General features: G+C 38.8%; 1 protein-coding gene across 3 annotated transcripts in view; it reads right to left on the reverse strand.

Moving 5' to 3' along the window:
- Positions 1 to 21,320, reverse strand: part of cadpsa (Ca2+-dependent activator protein for secretion a) — a 465,102-nt gene that overhangs the window by 146,790 nt on the left and 296,992 nt on the right. For all 3 annotated transcript variants that reach the window (XM_059944256.1, XM_059944255.1, XM_059944254.1), the window contains exons 9-11: positions 20,201 to 20,267; positions 6,059 to 6,167; positions 3,943 to 4,155 (exon numbers count right to left, since the gene is read on the reverse strand). In XM_059944256.1, coding sequence (XP_059800239.1) covers positions 3,943 to 4,155; positions 6,059 to 6,167; positions 20,201 to 20,267 — 389 coding nt within the window. The remainder of the gene's footprint in view (positions 1 to 3,942; positions 4,156 to 6,058; positions 6,168 to 20,200; positions 20,268 to 21,320) is intronic.

Genomic DNA, 21,320 nt, shown 5'->3' on the forward strand with positions numbered 1-21,320 from the left:
ACACACCCATACTTCTCAAAGGTAAACATATTAAAAGTCCTCTTATTTTGCTTTTCCAAAGACTGTATCTGAAGCTTTCCTAATAGTTGCATCCTCTTAATTCGGATAATATTTTTTTTGCAATGTTTTCCTCTTTTTTCCCACCATACTCCAAAATCCTACTGATGGACAAAGTCTTGGGGCTAAATCTGATTCAAAGAGGAATTAACCTACACCTAATATTTCAGATACAGGCTGAACGCCAACATTGTTCCTGGATTATTGAACTCTGCAACCAAAGTTCTATGTGCAGTTCAGCAGGGAGACAGTATCATGAGGAGTTAAAATCCAGTTGGTAGCATTTATATAATGCATTGTGACTGCAGCATATGGTTTTCTCAGAAGTCTGTGCATGGCACCACATACAGAAAAATGGACCCAAAGATTTTGTAGCACTGTACAGATGATACCAACACAGATAATGGAGTAAAGGACAGACACATTCAATATGGAGGCTTACAGCACCCAAACAGGCCCTATGAACTAACCATAAACCACCATTCACACTACTCCTATATTTTTATTCCATGCATATTTTAATCAACTCACCTCAGATTCTAACATTCATCTGCACAGTAGCAGTAATTTACAGTTATCAACCAACTTACCAACGTTCCCATCTTACGACATGCTGGAGGAACCCCATATCATCCTAGGGAGAATGTGCAAATAGACAACACCCAAGTTCAAGATTTAACTGAGCTTTTTGGAGTTGTGAGACGGTGACTCTACCAGCTTTGCCAAAGACATCAGTGGACTAGTCATGGCTAGAAGCTCAAAGTTTACATAGTTATAGCCAAGCTGATGTCTTCTAATGCCAGATCTTCTGCATCACACTGTGAACCTCAGCCATTGCTCACCACACCATAATTACTCAGTTAAGAACAAATTATGTTAATAGGATCCATACCTAATTTCCACCACACTCTGACACATTTGCCATAAGATGTTCACATCTGCAGATATTTAACAATGAGAGCCACATTGCATGGGAGTCAACACTTATCTCTTTCTCACTCTTGCACGACAGGATTTCACACACATATAGACATGATTGGCTAGATGTGCCTTCAACATCTCAGCCAGAGGAAGGGATGTTGCTCATGATCACTGTATGGCCCATTATCCAGATCATGGTCAGTGATGGGGTGGAAGTTATTGTGATGCTGGTTTCAATATATCCAATCTCCTGACAACTCATTTCTACTTATCAAAATCCATTCCGACTTACAAGCTGCAGATGAGTCACCTCGCACTCCCTGGTACACCATGGACCTATCCTAGTATTTTTATTCTTTGGATAAGCAAAAGTACATTCTATTATTAGCCATCTGGTAGCATTGCTTCTGCTCTTTGTGTGATGCCCACATTGCAATGGGTTCTGGGACAGGTGCAATGTTGCCAGTAGAGTGGCCTCATCACTTTGCAGTTTTGATTTGGAGCTCTGTCCAAAATATACCTGCACACACATTGCCATAGAATGAAGGAAACATAAAGCTTTGCCAGAATGCCTGGTACTAATTTGCATGATAAATTGACAATGGTCTCACACCTTCTGGACATTGACCAAACAGAATCCTTTTAGGTTGGTTTGACATCTTGGTAAAATAGAAGATGTCTGGATTTCCTCATTTGTACAAATTTCCATTTCACATCAATTATTTTCTTCAAAGTCTTCCAATGTGCTCTAAGCTCACACATTCCTCTAACTTTTTGCTATAATCTGCCCAGAGTGAACCCTGGCATGGTACTTAAAAATCTCTGGTCCGTATTGTGACTGACATCCAGTAAGGCTACAACAAAAATAATGTATCATTCTGGCTGTTCACAAATCACTTTTAAGTCTTCAATGTCTTCCTCGAACCCTCTTCCATGTCATCATCTGGAAGGGAATAGGTATTTCTGCTTTCATCCTAATCAATATAATCATGGAATCACTTACATTTCCTCCATTCCTACATTCATTCCACTGTTTTTGGGTCTATCTTTGACCCTTTCCTTTTCCTCAGCTACATGCTACTTGTTCGCAGGACTGACTTTCATAAGCACATTAATGAATCCTCCAGTGAATCAAGAACGTATCTCTTGAACCTTCTGGTACATCTAAACTATTGGGCAGTATTTTCCAATATCTAATATTAGCACAGGTGAAAATCCTGTCAAACTGAATTCCAGGGAGGTCAAAGACATTGTTTGCAGTTCTACCCTGGCTGTTGATTCCATCCCTTACCTGGCTGCTTTCTGAAACAGCTAGCTGATCACAATATTGGTTTAATATCTAACCTCAAGAGCTTGAGACCAATAGGTTAGACTGAATACATTCATCTTTGCAACAATACATGATTACCCCTGCCTCAGTGCACCACCTGCTGAGAAGCTGATATTTCCCTTTGTTAATTTCTATATTAGATTATTCCAATGTTGCCACTTGAAAGTTTCCCCATTCTACTCTACAAATATTGGAACTCATCATAAACTCCACTGCCCATTTTTTAACAAGTATGAGGACTTGTCTTTCCATCACCCCTCTGGTTGTTTAAGTAATGTCCAAAGCAATCTTTCATTTCAAAATTCTCCATGGTCACACCTATTCCCATCTCTATAGCCATCTTTGGCACTATATCCTTAAGATATTTGTGCACCTTTAACTCTGGCCTCTTGATCATCTCTAAATTTAATCACTTCTCAAATAGTAGATATATCTTAAGCTATCAGAGCATAAAGCCTGAATTCTATCTTTCTCTCTCGCCTTTTAGCATTCTTGGCTAATTTAAGATCTTCAAGCATTGACTGTCTGCTCTAAAATCTCCTTCTGCAGCATGTTATTAAATTTTATTTGATTATGTTTTAGGATATTTTGTTATGTTAAGGGCTGTACATACAAAAATTATGCTGTTTCTTTAAAAATAAACTTTAAAAAATAGTGACTTGTAGCATCATAGCAGCAGCCAGCAGCATTCCATCAGCAGCAAACCTGAAAGCAGCTTGTGTTCCATTTTAATAGTCTTAGTAGGGGAGGGGAGAGGGGCATGGTTGCTGCTGAATGAATTAAGGGAGGACACTAGCGCCAATGTGGGAGTGTTAGTGTCAGAAACAACATTGATGTCACAATCTGTTTACCTTATATACTTCCGGCAGCTTTAGTGTGCATTCGTTGATAGCCTCACAATATGGGGTACAACATAACCCACACCACCAACTTGTGCCCTACAGGCCACATTGAAACTAATCTGGGACCCACTGTGGTAAAACATAGGCACTATAGGCTCCAATATAAAATCAGCAAAAAGAGGGAATTGCACTGGAAGACAAGAGAGTGCAATGTTCAGGAATCAAACTGAGAGAGAGGTACTTATAGACCATTGTCTATTTTAAGATCTTCCAAGCTGATCAAACTATTTATGAATGGTATTTGATACTGATAAATGATAAGATAGCAAAAACACAAGCAATTAAAAAAGACTGCAAGCATGCACAGTATCTCTAAAAGGAAGCTCAACAAAATTTGATGTTACTGGAATTGGAATCCTAGACAAAGTATTGATCTACAGTCAATTCTGAAAGCATAAAACTGAGCAACAATTTGTAGCTTAGTGGCACCAATAAGTTTCAGGTAACTTTCTTTAAAACATTATTGATTATAAAGAAATTTGTCAAATCATGTTTCTCTCCAAGCAGCAAAAAACTTCAAATAAATTTCCTTTTATAAATTCTCAGTTTAAGTACTAGCATTAACACATACTTTTAAAATATCTTAAAATACCTGAGGGACATGGAAAGCCCATTCTGTACTATCAGAGCATACAAACAACTATTCCAGTATTTTGTCCTTTAGTCTTTTACCAAAAGAACAATTCAGTCAAACAGCATGCAATTGTAAAGCAAATATGATTAATAACTTACAAAACTGGGAGATGGGAGCGTCCAGCTGGGGTACATTTCCTCCCTTGGCATTGAGTTTTTGCACTTGAGTTGGAGGGATAGGCTTGTGTGATTGACCAGTAGCACGGTACATTGCCTGAACCCAAAGGATCCGATCCTGCTCATCATCACTGGCAAAGATCACAGTGTCTCCTTCTTTAACTGCATTAAAGAATGCTCTACCGCCCTCCAGACCTAGATGATGAATTATTCAACAGCTGTATAAGGAGACTGTAAAACTTGATTTCTAACTCAGCAGACAGAAAAATCCATCTTTAATGCTGTGCAAGGACAGCACTCAAAATTCACACAGCTATTGACACCTTTGTATCTCCCCTCTTAAAATGACATCCATTTACAAACAGGGTGCCAATGTTTAAAAACTAGCTCCATTTTAAAATAAAAATGAAAATATTTCATAAATTTCACTATGGAAACAATAGAATCCACTGTTCACAAATCACTGAAATACAACACACAAAGTTGTATCACTTTTGGAAGTTTTCGAAACTTCAGGTGGCAGATACAAGCGATACCACTTACACTTACACTTCATAACACTTAGCATATTAAAACCAAGGTTTCTATTTTATAATCCTTCCACATTTGTCAGACTATTTCCAATTTCAAACTGCAAATATCATTTCATTAGAGTTTAATATTTAAGCACGGTTTTGACAATTTGACATCTATGAAATGTTTAATTAGGACCTCAGTCCAGATTTAGCAATGAAATTTCAGCAATTCACTGCGTGAACCCTCAGTATAATTACATACTGTGCTGGGATAATCCATTCCATTCTTTTCCTGGAGTCCAGTCTAAACAGTGTGACATCACGTCAGGTCATCTCACACAGCCTCATAATATTTTTGTTCAATTCTCTTCTGATGTAGCTCTTTTTAATATATTGGTGGATCTCCAATATACAACAATATTATATATAGTTGTAAAGACAACATACAGCCCAAAAATGAGGGCATGAGACAATTATAACAGCAGGATGTATTTCAATACGCAATTTAAAATCAAGTATTCATTCCTTATGTATGCAATATATTTTGGCTTAATATTATTTATAGTTAAATGTCAAAAACCAAGTAACCTGAGAAACACCAAAGTGGCAATGAGTGGAACTCATGTATTTTGTGGTAAGCTGAGCTGGGAAATGCAAAACTGAAGAACTATAGCACAACTACTAGTGGGAGGGTATAATTACAATGCCCAGGTTTACTCTGTAAAAGTGGAGATAGAAATACAGTATATACTAGAATTTATAGGAATCTGTTGTAAAAACATAACAGGGGAAAAGATTTTGGAAACACAAAAGTACATACACATGTACACACACTGTTAGGTAAGAAATGTAATCAGTGAAGAGGCAAAAGTTGATATTTTAGTTGGGTTTTAACAAACCTATTCAAAAAAAGTCTGATAATGTTATTAGATAATAGCCCTCTGATTAAACTTTGATCTGTACTTCACATGGCAGTCTTAATGTTTCCGAATGTCAGAGTGGCTCACGGATGCGAGAAAGACTGAGTACATGATTTAATGGAGACCATCTGATGAGGCAAAGGATGACTGTGAATATGTTGAAAGATACAGGAAGACAGCAAATGAGAATTCTAAAGTGTTGGACCAGAAAGGTTGAAATCTTGTCACAAAATATGTATTGGCAAGGACCGTCAGAAGTGGGGATCATAAAGAATATGAGCGACATGTGCAGATGGAGGAGCTCCTGATGCAAGGTGAGGAAAATTGGAAGGTATTGCAAATTGACAAATCATCTTGTTGCTGACAGAAATTTGTAAAAGTAGCTAAGAGTGATTGAGATGGACTTCTACCATGTGTGCTCTACTATTATTAATAATGCCATATTAGTGATGGTGAGGAATAAAAAAGCCTATGCTCTCATGTAAACAATGCTGTTACAATTACATATATCATTAAAAGATTATGGTTATTACATTACAATAGCTGAAAATTGCCACAGTAAAGTCACTTGCTAAACAGTGGGTTCATGTGGTGATGTATCAATTTCCCTAGACATCAAGGCTGAATTAATTAATTTAATAGTTGTGGAGTGAAGCCTTTCACCTGGCTGTGGGTCAGTATAATCTACTGTGTATCCATCCAGTTGCAGCAATTCTTGTGGCTCAGCCTTTTTCTCCCGATAACTGCACATCGCAAATGTATACTGGCTGACCTGGATAAATCACATAAAAAAACCAGATGAATGCATTTTTCATTAAACTCAAATTCCACAACAATATCCACACTTATCTGAAATTCTCCTGTGCCAATGGTGAAACATCTTCTCTGCTGCCAGCATGCGTCAGGAAACTTGATATGCACTGCCTGTGATATTGCAGGCAATGGATGTGTGCTGATGGTGGGCAAAGTACTCATTAATGAAAAAAAAAGCATCCTGATGATTAATTAGCTGTTTCCTTAAAATTAATGAAGCACAAACACCAACCAGATGGGAAAAATATATTTTATCTGAGGAAGTTGACCTGCAACAATACAATTTCCTTTAAAAATTAGGTTTTGAAAGTGAAGGATGGCCTTAATATTTTTCTCAGAGGAACATTCATGCTTTTGCAGCAGATTCCCATCACTCCTCTCCCAACTCTGATGCCAGTTATCCGATGTTTCTGGTTAGTTGGCTGGAATTTCCTAATTTGCAAAAATAAAGTGGTCTAATTCATGTTAGCTCCTGAAAACCGCATCGACTGATAAAGGAAAAAAAGACAGAAAAGCCAGTGGAAGAAAAATCTTTAATAAGAACGAATGAAAAGAGAGAATCACCCATAATCAAAAAGTTATTTTTTCTCTCTGAAGGACAAATGGAAAAATGCAGCTAAATTGTAGAAACAGCTATAATAAAAGATTCTTCTGAATATCAATCAATAATCTGGGGATGACAAAATAAAAGCCACTGCAAACAAATAGTGAATTTTCTTTTGCTTTGAAAGATGTTGCACAGATACATCCATAGTCTATGAAATATTAATGCAGCTGAGCTGTCAGCCATGTAGAGCATTCACCTTTTGAATTCCTTTGAGGAAAGCACTTGCTATGATTCTGAACTTATGCATGGTATTGTGTCGGGTTATAGCCTCAGTTGATATTCGTGTACTCTATCATTCAGATTAGACAAGGTTAGGAGTGACGTCCTGTCACAAACAATGTGAATTGACCATCTCGGTGCCAGTTATGTTTAAGCAATCCTAAATCTCAGTGATCAGTGCAATTGTTGTCAGAACTGCTGTAAATGGCAGCTCTCACTCCTCTTAATTTGTTTCTGGATGACACGATGAATTCAATGACATGTTCTTGATGCAAGTCATTGAGCTGCAGGGCCTCTTTTGGGCTCTGTGTGCCTCAATACGCCTTCAGGACGCCATCAGGCTGCATCAGACCCTCGCCAGCATTTGGCAGTGAAGTTCTCGGTTGTCTGAAAGGAAAGGTTGTTAGAAAACACAGGGTTCTCCCTGCTTTAGGCTAGTGGCTTAACGGTTATCCATGGTTCAGAGATTTCAAAAGCATAGTGATTAACCTCCATTGGAAATTATGTTCCTTGGAATTCTATTACATTTCCAAGCTATTTCTTTTGTTTTTGCAGTGCTTAAGCTCTGTAAACTAAGTGACTACAACTAACAACACTCAGAAAGTCTTAACACTTTGATTACCACCACCATGCTGCTCTCTCCCCACCATAATCTATGAATTTCTTAAGCTCTTATTTGTGTTTTTAGCTGAAAGGCTACACCCAATCTTCAATAGATACTATTTTCTACAACACATAGTACAGCTAAATGGAGTTCCATTGTGCTGCTAGCAGGTTCTCTTCTTGGGCAGTTCTCTAGGTTTAATTGATGCCAATGTGGGTTCCATAAACGGTCACACCTGAGGTAGGAGATGTCTGAGCAGGTGGGCAAGTGGGTATGTGAGGATGTAGTATGATCCTTTCACCAAAAACTGTGAGCTTCTGTGTGTTCCTGACAAAGCCACTTAAACCTCTCAGTGCCAACCCAAAATGTTCCTTCTAAATTTGAGACATCTAGAGCTAAGAAAGTTACACTTCACCAAGGTGATTTTACAAGCATTCTTGAATCATTTTCTCTGTGCCCCAGGCAATCCCCTGCTGTGACTGAAATTGGAAGAGTACCTGTTTCAAGAGACTGGCACTGATCAATGTAAACGATATGGTCTGTTGATCCGAGAGGCAGCAGAATGTACCTGAAGTCTCAATGATGTGCTGATATCTACGAAGAGAGTTATTTACTTAGCCTGGCAATGGATTTGAAGATTTTTGTAGAGACAACATTGGTGATACCTCATCAGTGCTTTGAGACACCTGCCTTTGTTTCAGAAACGCACAGGAATTCAGGATACACTGCGGCCCAGTTGACCATATGGTTGGTGTGGTCATGGTTGTCAAGCACACTTTTTCTGAGATGGCCAAAGACTCTGTTGGCACTGAAAATGATGGAAATTTCAACTTCAAAACTTGCCTTTATTTCAAGGTGACTCTTACTCTGGAGTGTTGTACGTTTTCCAAGGTCCCATTATGGACTCTTACTAGGGTTTACACAATTATGCAGTGACAATTATATACTCATATTGAAAATAAATGCCCTTTTCACTTTTTTTGGTACATAATTTTGGATAATTTGCCTCTGATTTTCTTATGAACATCTTATTTCTTCACTGGGCTTATCATAATATGAATGTCACTCAACCACACACATTAATACGAAACAGTTCCTCTGGGGAGAAGGCACAACACACAGTATCAACAGTCACACTCAGCACATATAATCATGATAGCTGAAAACATATAGTAACAAAAATTTTTAAAAATAAATAGTATAGCCCAAGCCATTGAGTGTCATGGCCTGTAGATTGATGGTGCAAGGGATCATTGATTGTCAAATAACATTGGTGTCCTTTATGACTGTTGGACTGTAAGCCTACCTCTCTTTCCATTTTATTTTTAACTTTGTTAACCAATAATCTATAAAGATATTATTAAACATTCTTCTTTCATCCAACAACTGAGAAGGGGGCTGAAGAGAAGGCATCTAGGATATCCTGTTCGAGGGCAAAGGGAGTTTAGAGAGGCGTTATGAGAAGTGTCAGCTCAGAGTGAAGAGATCGGCTCTACGACACTAGTCTGACTCACAGAAGGTTCAAGTTTAATTATCAATCAGTCTTACATGAATATAGCTAATCGAAACAGAATTCCTCTGGGACCAAGGTGTAAAACACATTACCAACAGCACACAGCATATATAGCACATATGGTTACAGTTTCAAAAATAAACACACAGTCCCAAAGCGTTAAAAAAAGATACAGTTCAAGGCCCTGAATTGCTCTGGTCCAGTGAGTTCTTCCACTGAGCAAACACTGGGGGCAAAACTAACCTACTGCAAGTTTTTGAGGGAACTACAAGCTGGGTAGACAAAGGAGATGCAGTAGATATGGTGTACTTGGGTTTTCAGAAGGCCTTTGACAAGGTGCTGCATGTGAGGCTGCTTAGCAAGACAAGAGCCCATGGAATTACAGGGGAGTTACTAGCATGGGTGGAGCATTGGCTGATAGGCAGAAAACAGAGAGTGGGAATAAAGGGATCCTATTCTGGCTGGCTGCCACTTACCAGTGGAGTTCCACAGGGGTTGGTGTTGGGACTGCTGGTTTTTACTGGTATGGCAATGATTTGGACTACAGTATTAATGAATTTGTGGCTATATTTGCCGATGATACAAAGATAGATGGAGGAGCGGGTAGTGTTGAGGAAACAGAGAGCCTGCAGAGAGACTTAGATAGTTTAGAGGACTGGGCAAAGAAGTGGCAAATGGAGCACAATGTTGGAAAGCGTATGGTCATGCACTTTGGTGGAAGCAAAAAACATGCAGACTATTATTTAGATAGGGAGGGAATTCAAAATGCAGAGATGCAAGGGGACTTGGGAGTCCTTATACAGGATACCCTAAAGGTTAACCTCTAGGTTGAGTTGGTGGTGAAGAAGGCAAATGCAATGTTGGCATTCATTTCTAGAGGTATAGAATATAAGAGCAGGGATGTAATGTTGAGGCTCTATAAGGCACTTGTGAGATCACACTTGGAGTATTTATTGTGTGCAGTTTTGGGCTCCTTATTTTAGAAAGGATATACTGACATTGGAGAGGGTTCAGAGAAGATTCATGAGAATGATTCCAGGACTGAAAGGGTTACTGTATGAGGAACGTCTGACAGCTCTCGGGCTGTATTCCCTGGAGTTCAGGAGAATGAGGGGGGATCTCATAGAAACATTCTGAATGTTAAAAGGCCTACACAGATTAGATATGGCTAAGTTATTTCCCATGGTAGGGGAGTCTAGGACAAGAGGGCATGACTTCAGGATTGAAGTACGTCCATTTAGAAAAGAGATGTGGAAAAGTTACTTTAGTCAGAACATGGTAAGTCTGTGGAATTTGTAGCCATGAGTGGTTGTGGGTGCATTTAAGGCAGATAAAAAGGTTCTTGATTAGCCAGGGCGTCAAAGGGTATGGGGAGAAAACAGGGGAGTGGGGATGACTGGAAGAATTGGATCAGCCCATGATTGAATGGCAAGCAGACTTGATGGGCCAAATGGCCTGCTTCTGCTCCTGTATGTTATGGTCTTATGGGCAGCACCAAGTGAACACCAGTGTAATTTCCATGAATCTGTTGCTCTTGACATCCAACTGGTATACTGTGAGTATGAGAAATGCTGGTGAAGAAACGTTGATAACTTTGTCTAGTGGATATTATAGAGGATATCTGCTGCAGCCAAGCCATCCCAGTGGTGGAGGCTATGAATGATTAAGTTGTGAGTATGGCTGGCAGGAGTGGGAGGAGATATAGATGGCGACAGAGTTTTTTGCTGACCTGGGTGACTTCTTTGAGCTCATCCACGGAACAGCTTAAATCTCTGTTGTCATGTCTGTTTGTTCCCTTTCAAGGTGGCTGGGGTCCTGTCAGAGTTCATGATCTACAGCTGCGCTCAAACTACGCTCTTTATGGATGGTGAGTTCTCTTCAGAACTCGCTGAGTGGCCTGTGCTTTGGTACCTCTAGGAGTGGCTTGGAAGACGTGTGCTGTCGGGGTGCTGCCATATGGATGACCCAATTCCTTGCTGATGTCAACATCAAGACAGTGTGTGTGGCTGTCAGAGGCCTCAGCACTCGAGCAATCATTCTCTCTCTCTCTCTCTCCCTTGATGGTGAGGGAGAGTTTGCTGATTCTCGAGTTGGGGGAACTCGATGTAAGCGACTGTAACATTGAAACAGCGAGTTGTTGGCTTCCCTTCTCACTGTGGCAGGAGCGATACCTCTCTCTCCCTCTTTACTGAGGGAGACAGCCTATTGAGATGTCGAGGTGTTGGAATGAACAGTAGTTTTTGATGGACTTTGGGGGCTTGCTATTGCTTGATGGGTGGTGGGGGGGTGATGCTTTCTGCTGGAGCAAGTGGGGGATGGGGAAGAGGAAGGGCTGATGCTTTGCTGCTGCTTGTGTATGGGGGAAGTGGGCTTTGGAGTTCAAACTTTTTTCAGTCATCCATTCTTTTTCTCCAGTTTCGTGGATGTCTGCGAAACGTAAGGATTTCAGGTTGTACATTCTCTGACATTAAATTGAACCATTGAACCTTGTGGTCTGCTTGGATTTGCTAGGTGTTGAATGCTGCCAGAACTGCATTAATCCACATAATTCAAGAACATCCCATTCTCTTTTGTGTATGTTAGATGGGGAAGTGTTTCAGTAGTTAGGAAGCAATTCGCTCCTTGACCTTTTTCAGCAGCCACAATATGTACAGGGCTTATCCAAATATTCACTTTTGGATAACATAGAAAATTCTACTTTCACCACATTAGTGTTCAAGGATATAGATTTTAAATTATAGAATGAATATTCTAATCTGTCAGTCAATATCCTCATAACTATGATGCCACTCTTGAGAATAATCCAATAAAATGCACATATATTGCAGCTATGCAATGGTAAGATTTCACCTTGCTGCAATTGTACCTACAATCAAACAGTATGCAGATGCTCACAGTCAAAGGTCACAATTTATGCAAGTTACCAGCAAGCAGTTTCCTTCGACATACCAGGAGATCATACAAATCACCCATTGTCAAGAGCAGAGATACAAATTTGATGAAGTTTTGCTTGATAAGGACTGAAAACAGACATGGAATAACAATTCTTAAAATGAATTGTGATTACAGCAAATGATAGTAACAATTATGTACTGGAGCTGATCATAGTAAGGGAACCTCAGCTGATGTGAAGTGGAGACAAGTGGTACTTACTGTAAGCATTCTATTGAAAAAGAATCAGGGATACTCAGCTGAAATGGTGAAAAGACACAGGAATCCAAAAGGATGTAGATAATCACCTCACGATCTACTTTGCTATGATCTTGTATCTCATTGTTTATCGGCACTGCACTTCTCTGTTTTAGCTTTTGCATTTTAGTCTGCAGTGTTATTGCTTTACCAAGTTCAACCTCAATATGTTGTGTGTTGATTCGATCTGTACAAACAGTATGCAAGACGAGCTTTTAACTTGATCTCAGTACATGTGACAATAATAAACTAATACCAATACTAAACAGCAAAACAAAAAGTTGTGTGGAATATGCATTTACTTAAAATGGTCAGTCATCTGTAAACTATGAAATTGTATACAAAAGTGGTAAATTTTTAATGTGTGAATGCCATAACACATTGTTGTCAGGATAAAACTAAAGCAACAGAGAAATCACATCTGGAAAACAGAATAAGCACCATCCTAATATTTTCCTCATTAACCTGATTTTATAAGAAAATGGGTGATAAAAGCACCTAACACTTTGAAAGATCAACAAAAATAGGAACCACCTGTATTGGTGAGAAAGACAATGCAACTGAAAGTGTGCAAACTTCCACTGAAACATACTGAAACTGTACTTACAATCCAGAGGGTTCTTGTCAAAAGCAAAATCACAGTCTACAGTTAAATCAGTTCATTGACATTACAGCCTCATGCCTTCCACTCAAATACTATTTCCAGAGAGCAAGTACACTTGAATAAATTTATAACATAAAAATATGATAAAAGTTTTTTTCAAGGGTGCTATTTTAAAGCAGATAAATTCAGCCTATGCAACTTTGAGGACCACCATAACTTTTAGATGATTGGGGATTACCTAGAATGCACCAATTCATTTCAATCAAAGCAAAGCATTTTTGATCAATACATGTTTCACATTGAACTTGCGTATTTTTATTTGACAGTGTCAAGAATTGTACAAAATACAAGATGAACCTGTATAAAATAATTTGAGAAAACTAACAAGCAAGTAACGTCCTTCTTTATGAATAAACTGAAGAGGGACAAGAGGATGATTATTTTCTTTGGTGATTATTAAATGATATTAAACGGTGGAAATAACATTCCAATGTTTAAGAAAGGCTCTAAGAATAAACTGGGAAATGATAGGCCGGTGAGCCAGACATCAGTAGTGGGAAAGTTACTGGAAGTATTCTAAGGGACCGGATATATATTAGTACTTGGATAGACAGGAACTGATTATGGATAGTCAACATGGATTTACGTGCATTAGGTTGTGTCTAATCTATTTTATAGTGATTTTCAAGGAAGTTAGCAGGAAAGTTGAGGAAGGCAAAGCAGTAGATGTTGTTTACATGGACTTCAGCAAGGCATTTGACAAGGTCCTGTATGAGAGGTTGGTCAAGAAGGTTCAGTCACTTGGCATTCAAGGTGAGGTAGTGAACTGGATTAGACATTGGTTTTGTGGAGAAGCCAGAGATTGTAATACTGTAGATGGTTGCCTCTCTGACTGGAGGCCTGTGATTAGTGGAGAGCTGCAGCGATCATTGCTGAGTCCATTGTTGTTTGTCATCTATATTAATGATCTGGATGATAACGTGGTTAACTGGATCAGCAAGTTTATAGATGACACCAAGATTGGTGGTGTAGTGGACAGCGAGGAAGGCTATCACGGCTTGCAAGAGGATCTGGACCAACTGGAAAAATGGGCTAAAAAATAGCAAATGGAATTTAATGTAGACAGGTGTGAGGACCAACCAGGCAGGATAAGTCTAATGTGGTGAGGGGTAGGACACTGGGTAGCGTGGTAGAACAAAGGGATCTGGGAATACAGGTGTCACAGGTAGATAGGGTTGTAAAGAAAGCTTTTGGCACATTGGGTTTCAAAGATCAAAGTACTGATTATAGGAGTTGGGATGTTATATTGAAATTCCATTAGAATTGGTGAGGCCTAATTTGGAGTATTAGATGTAGTTTTGCTCACCTACCTACAGGAAAGATGTAAGTAAGATTGAAAAAGTACAGAGAAAATTTATGAAGATGGTACTGGTACTGTAGGATCTGAGATAAAGAAAGATTGAATAGGTTAGAACTTTATTCCCTAGAACATAGAAGATTGAGGTGAGATATGGAGGAGGTAAACAAAATTATGAGGGGTATAGATAGGGTAAATACAAGTAGGCTTTTTTCCATTGAGGTTGTGTGAGAGTACAAATAGAGGTCAACGGTTAAGGGTGAAAGATGAAATGTTTGATTTCAACGTTTAAGAGAAGTTTGGGTAGGCACATGGATGGGAGGGTTATGGAGGGCTATGGTCCAAGTTTAGATCGATGACTCTAGGCAGTTTATATGTTTCAGCACAGTCTAAATGGGCTGAATGGCCAGTTTCTGTGCTGCAGTTGACTATGACTCAATGGCATAAAAAATACCTTTAAAGTCGTACATAGTGTGGTAATGCAACATACTGTACAAACTCATTGAGAAAACAGCATCAGGCTATTTTCATCGTATTAAATCAGTGCTTCCACCTACTGCTCACTATACACGTTGCAAAGCTATCTAATACTTGCTTTCTTCATTATTAATTAGTGACCCAGTTTCTGCAGATTGCAATCACACAAAGAAACCAGTTTACTGTTATTGTATAAGGTAGCAGGAAGGGAAGAAAACTGGTATACTCTTTTTTCATTTTTCATTAAAATACTGGTGTTTGAACAGAACTCATCAATAGCAATAACAAAGTGGCATTTAAAAATAGTGGCAACACAGAAGAAATCGGTCCAAGGTATTTCATAGAGATGCAAAGGTGATGAACAATGAATCAAATAGGGAGCAACTCAGCAGTGTAATCAGATTAAAGAGATGTGTTTAAGAAGAATCATATGGGCAATAGTTTAGTAGAAAGAACACAGTGATCGAAGGATCAGAAAAACACAGCAATGGGATTTTTAAAAAGGGGAAATGAAAGAATGCTTGGAGATAGGGTTTGCTATGGTCAACTGTTTACTCAGTAAGCTGATGTTTACCGAGGCTGGAGACCGGCTTGCTGACTGGCCAGCCTTTCATTTGAGAGACAAAGTCTGGAGGGCCAGAGTCAAAATAAATGTTTCAAGTGAGTTGATTACAAAGTAGAGGGGTGCCATGCTTTGGAGATGATATTGATACCTGCGTGACTTACTCAGTTTTGTTACTCTTAGGACTTGACATACACTCTCCTCCACAAGATGTCAGTGTCAGGTCCATGCCCGGGTGGTGACTGGCACTGTTCCTATAAGCTGTGAGGGTGAGCAACCATGCAGTCACTGAAATGCTCCTGTGTGCACAGCCTTTGTTGTCACGCAGCTGGAAATTTCTTTAATATAATGTTAAAGATAATTTTGAAATCTATGTTAATAGAATAGTGAAATACTCTGTAATTAATTATATGTTTATGAATATTATCTACAATTTGGTATGGGGGGGGGAATAGTCCACTGTACAGGATCAGAATAAGCTGCAGAAAGTTGTAAACTCAGTCAGCTCCATCATGGGCACCTATCATTAAGGACCTCCCTCACCCAGGACATGCCTCTTCTCATTGGTACCAGCAGGGAGGGGATACAAGAGCCTGAAGGCACAACCTCAATGATTCAGGTATCACTTCTTCTGCTCTGCCACCAGATTTCTGAATCGACACTACTTCACTACTTTTTATTATGTATTGCAATGTATTGCTGCCGCATAACAACAAATTTTACCATATTTGCTGATTTAAAACCTGATTCTGATCAATTTTCTAAATAATAAACATACCACAACCTTTATCTTGAACCATTTTAGAGCTTCAACTTATTTACATTTTGCTGGCTGGTGGCCTAGTGGCATCAGCGCTGGGCTTCGGAGCGAAGGCTCCCGAGTTTGAATCTAGCCGGCTCCAAAAACCTGGAGAGGGATGGGCTCCACCAGGATTTAGACGCCCAAGACTCGCCTTACGGTAAGCAATCACCAAAAAGATCGGTGTAAAAAGCTTGTCATGACGGCGTTCCGACGACTCTACCAGGAGTTAAGTGCACATGTGTGCGCACACACACACACACACACACACACACACTTATATTGCCAGTGTTTCAAGTTACAACACTGTTACAAATTGTAAGAGTAAACACAGAATGGAAGTTGGCAGCTCTTCAACCATCTGCTGGCCCACTGAATGCCGACACCAACTAGTCAATATTCATAACATACATATTACAAAAAAACTAAAGCGACATGCAATTTTCAGGCCATGTAAAAAATTTACTGCTCAGAGCAATGCTGGTCTGTGCAGTAATAAAAAAAATTAGAGGGAACGTTGGTTACTGGGATGCCAAATATTGATCATATACATGGTGTGGCCACTTTTTAAGACAAATGCTATCTGTAAGCAGTTCGTATGTTCTACATGTGAGTGTGTGGATTTCCTCCTGGTGCTCTGGTTTTCTCCCACAGTCCAAAGGTATACAAATTGATAGGTTAGCTGGTCACTGTAAATAGTCGCATGATTAGGCTAGAGCTAAATTGGGTGTAACTTGATGGCACAGCTCGAAGGTTGAAAAGGCCTATTCTGCAGTGTATCTCAATAAAAATGAAATACACACATACACCTGCTCATTAATGCAAATATCTAATCAATCATCTGGAAGCAAATCAATCCATAAAAGCATGCAGATATGGTCCATATGGTTCCATTGTTGTTCAGATCAAATATCAGAATCGGGAAGAAGTGTGATTTAAGTCACTTTGACTGTGGAATGATTGTTGGTGCCAGATGAGGTAGTTTGAATATCTCAGTAACTGCTGATCTCCTTGGTTTTTCACACACAACAGTCTCTACAGTCTACAGAGAATGGTGCGAAGAACAAAATAAAAACATCCAGTGAGCAGCACTTCTGTGGGTGAGGTCAGAGGAGAATGGCCAGACTCGTTCAAGCTGACAGGAAGGTGAGAGTAACTCAAATAACCACTTGTTATAACAGTGGTGTGCAGAAGAGCATCTCTGAATGCACAACATGTCTAACCTGGAACTGTATGGGTTATAGTAGCAGAAGAAAATGAATATATCCTCACTGGCCACTTTATTAGGCATGGGAAGCACCTAATAAAATGGCCACTAAGTGTAATGCATCCAAGACACTGCTACAATTTTTATTAAACATCCTTATTTATGCTGGTGTATTTGAGCCAAGTTGTATATTCCAGCTTATGGAACTCTCAGAGTTGGCAGGGCAATCAAAAAGTGATATTCAGCTTTTGGTGGAAATGTACTATGATGTGGAAATCAAACGTTCATGCAATCTAATTAAAATAAAAGATTTGCTTTGTAACCATACATGTTTTGAAATTGACAATTTGGTACAGACGTTAAAAAAAGTGCTTTAAGAAATTTAAATAATTTATTGTCATGATTTGTAATTTGAAGTTGATAGGAAACAATTTCCTGAAAACAAAAGAATTCTTTTAATGATGTTGTTTAAAGCAATGTAATTATTTTCCATATTTCAGAGGGAACAGACAGTGATGTATGAAATGAGCTAGTTTTGATTTGTATTTGTGTGTGTGTCAGACTTCTTTTCAGACCAGCTGATTTAAGGGGAGAGCTTAAGATTTGGAACAAAAGCCACATAAAGGATGTATTCAATGTAAATTTCTGACTGATTCCAACAGATGACTTTTAGAATCAACCACTTTCGTTTCATTACGTTACCAGACAATTTAAAGAAATTCTGCTTTATATTTGGAAAATAAAATCGTAGGCTATCAAAGCTAATTTTTATCTGGTCTGGCATGGTAGATTTTAATATATTGTAACACTTTCAACAATCTGTATGGCCATTCTTAAAATTGGGGCCTTGATCTTTCCAGGCCCATCTACTAGACATATGAATGGCAAGCAGTCATCCCTAAGTCAGCCCTTTGCAAGTCAGGATCCTGTGACATAATTAGAACTCCATCATAATTCTATGTATCAATAGTATAAACTGCCAATTCTGCATCCATCAACATTTGACAAGCAGAATTAATATTCCTTCAAGATAATGGTAAAAATTTACAAGTTTTGTTTATTCAGTCAACAGGAGCATCCTTGTGTCTGAAATCAGCACAAGCAATGGGAAATCATCCATGACCATCCCTCATGATTTCCTCCATGCACTTTAATTTGTATTCCATAAGGGAGCTGCCTGATCTCTGGGATTCGGGAATAAGTGAGCGGCTCTGATTGTGCAATCTGCTAACACTAATGGGCCTCAGACGGCATCCATGAGGCAGATGGTAGGGTCAAAATACCCGCTGAATGGAGCTGACACACATACACACAGCTCCAATCTCCTCTGTACACAGAACTCCCTCATGTTCAGCAACATGAGGAATGTCATTGCTGGCTCAGGAGCACATCTCACCTTAAATTACTTAAATTCCAGGCATCCTGGACAAATAATCATGTTTTGAGAATAATGTCTGTGAGCCTTTGCAAATAAATGTGGCATAGCAGCCAAGGCAAGCTTGCTGTCTGATTATTTATACTGTCAAGGTCAAGATAATGAAACAGAGTGTGAAATACACCACCTGTTTCAGGTCAAATTAGTTAATTGGGCACTTTCCTAAAACACCAGATGTTGAAGGGAAAATGAATTGATAAAACTTTGCATGAAATCTGTTTTATGTAGATACTGACTAGTCCAAGAATGGTTTGGGAAAACCTTTGTAAAAAGCCCAGCAGATTCCTTGCAGTTTTCCATTAATGATACAACGTTGTCCAAAAACTCATTCTAGGGCTACAAGCTCTAACCATTGCTGTGCTCATAATAAAAGTGTGGGTTAGGCAGTCACACTATTTATCATCAGGAACTAGGGTTCATGGCCAACCCAAGCAATCTTATGCGGGTCATAATTGCAGTTCAACCATACAAAGCTTTACTGAGTTCTCATTTATAATTCAGCCTACATGAGCATTATATTTGCCTGTATATTTCTTCTACCTTTCCCTTTTCACTGTCCAGTCACTTGTAATATACCATTAGTACACTATTAAAATAAAACAAATTGATATTGTTTACGTTTTGCAACTCCTTCCATTTTATATTGCTGATTAACAGCTTCCTGAACCTTTCTTCTTGCCAGTAGCTGTTCAGTACAATTCAGTCAGCACTATTTAATTGCATAATTTGTCCCGCTTGTAGCCATGTTCCTATGTTTCCTCAAGAAAGGAGGGTATTCTGATTATCAAGTACATACCAGCTCACAGAGAGATCTCATGCCCTCACTAATTTTCCTTACAACCCACCTCCCATAAATCCCCTCCAGATTCAATCACCGATTTACATTGAGGATTGTTTACAGAGACCAATTAGCTTATTAACGCACATACCTTTGGGAAGCAGGAGGAAACCAGTTCCTGGAGGAAATCCACACAATGACAGGGAGAGCATACAAAAGTCTCACACACAACATTGAAGGTCCGGATTGGACTTTGTCTGAGGGAGCTGTGAGACAATGACTCCACTCGTCATGCCATTGCAATCTCCCTGTGATTTTTATTACTCATTTTCCCACTTTCCTCCCTTTGTGACAAAAAAAAAATCACTTCCAAGTTCTTGTAATAACCTGGGAGATCATCTTGCAGGCAGCTCCTAGATAATAGCCTAGTATTGACAATCCATGTGTGCTTGCTATATACCACCACAGCTGTTGGTCAGATGACATTTTTAACAAAAACAAATTAATGGAAATATTAAAAAGAAATTGGCAATTAATAACAAACATATCAAGCATTAATTTTGCTATACATTCTGCCTCATTAATTCATGCATTTAAAGGACTCAGGTCAAATACACTTGACAGCATTAATTTTTATTTACCTGCACCAGAACAAAGAACCTTTTCTTCCATCTTTTCCAAACATTCTTACCAATTGTCCATAAGTACCTAATGAAACAAAAGCCAGAAAAAAGTCAGAACCAGATAGAAAGAAGTAAACTCATTACATATTTAACACACACTTCATTTTAAATTTAAATAATGTCCTCAACTATGTTGGACATAATTACTGATAAGTCAGCAACTAAAATAAAGAAATATCTTCCATGATAAAGAATTTTACTATGTAATGCATATTATTCTGTTTCAGCAATCAACCATGCCTACATCTGTAAAGCTAAAATCTAATGAACTATTTTGATGCTTACTGAGTCTACCATGAGATTTCAAGAATTTAAAAGTGGTTCACGTTGCTGTTTTTCCTTTTTTCAGAATGTGAAAGACTCAGTGTGCTAAGTCAGGTTGGATGCAGCTTGCCACTCATGAGTCACGGGTGTCTGTGTCTATTCCAGGTGCCAATGGTCAACAATGCCTGAGGCCATGGCAAGAGACTTGGCCAAAGATGGCATGGTACTGGGGCCTTCCCATGGTAGGCCCAGATATTCAGAGGTATTTAAAAACTATTGGATTGTCTATTTAAATATAAATAAATAGCGAGAAATAACTGAAGTATTAAATAAATCTAAATAAAAGAAATCAGTTTTATTTGCTAATCTCAGAAATCCCCATACAAATGAATATAGATTTATAAATAGAGTAAGATCAGAAGTAGATTCTGCAGCATTTTGCAGAGGAATCCCGGCATGTTCAAAGTCTGCTGTTGGTCTCAAGCTGGAGTCCAAAGTGGGAGTCTTGCTCAGTACTTCCCAGACTTGCGTTGGGTCTTTACCCAATGTGGGCAAATGACCCAATACTTAGAATGAGATTAACCAACCTCAGAACTACAGACTTGGAACTACCTCAAATTCCCTCTATATAAAAACTGAAAATGTTGGAAAGATTCAGCAGTTCATGCAGCATCTATGGAGTGAAAAAAAAGAACTAATTTTTCAGGTTGAGAACTCTTGATCTATATCAGCTCAATATCGGTCTCTGTTTCTGTATCCATGGATGCTGGCTCCCTTCAATATTTGCTGTTTTTAGTTCAGATGCCTAGTTCAC

Source organism: Hypanus sabinus, chromosome 19 (genome assembly GCF_030144855.1).
Source record: "Hypanus sabinus isolate sHypSab1 chromosome 19, sHypSab1.hap1, whole genome shotgun sequence".
NCBI lineage: Eukaryota > Metazoa > Chordata > Chondrichthyes > Myliobatiformes > Dasyatidae > Hypanus > Hypanus sabinus.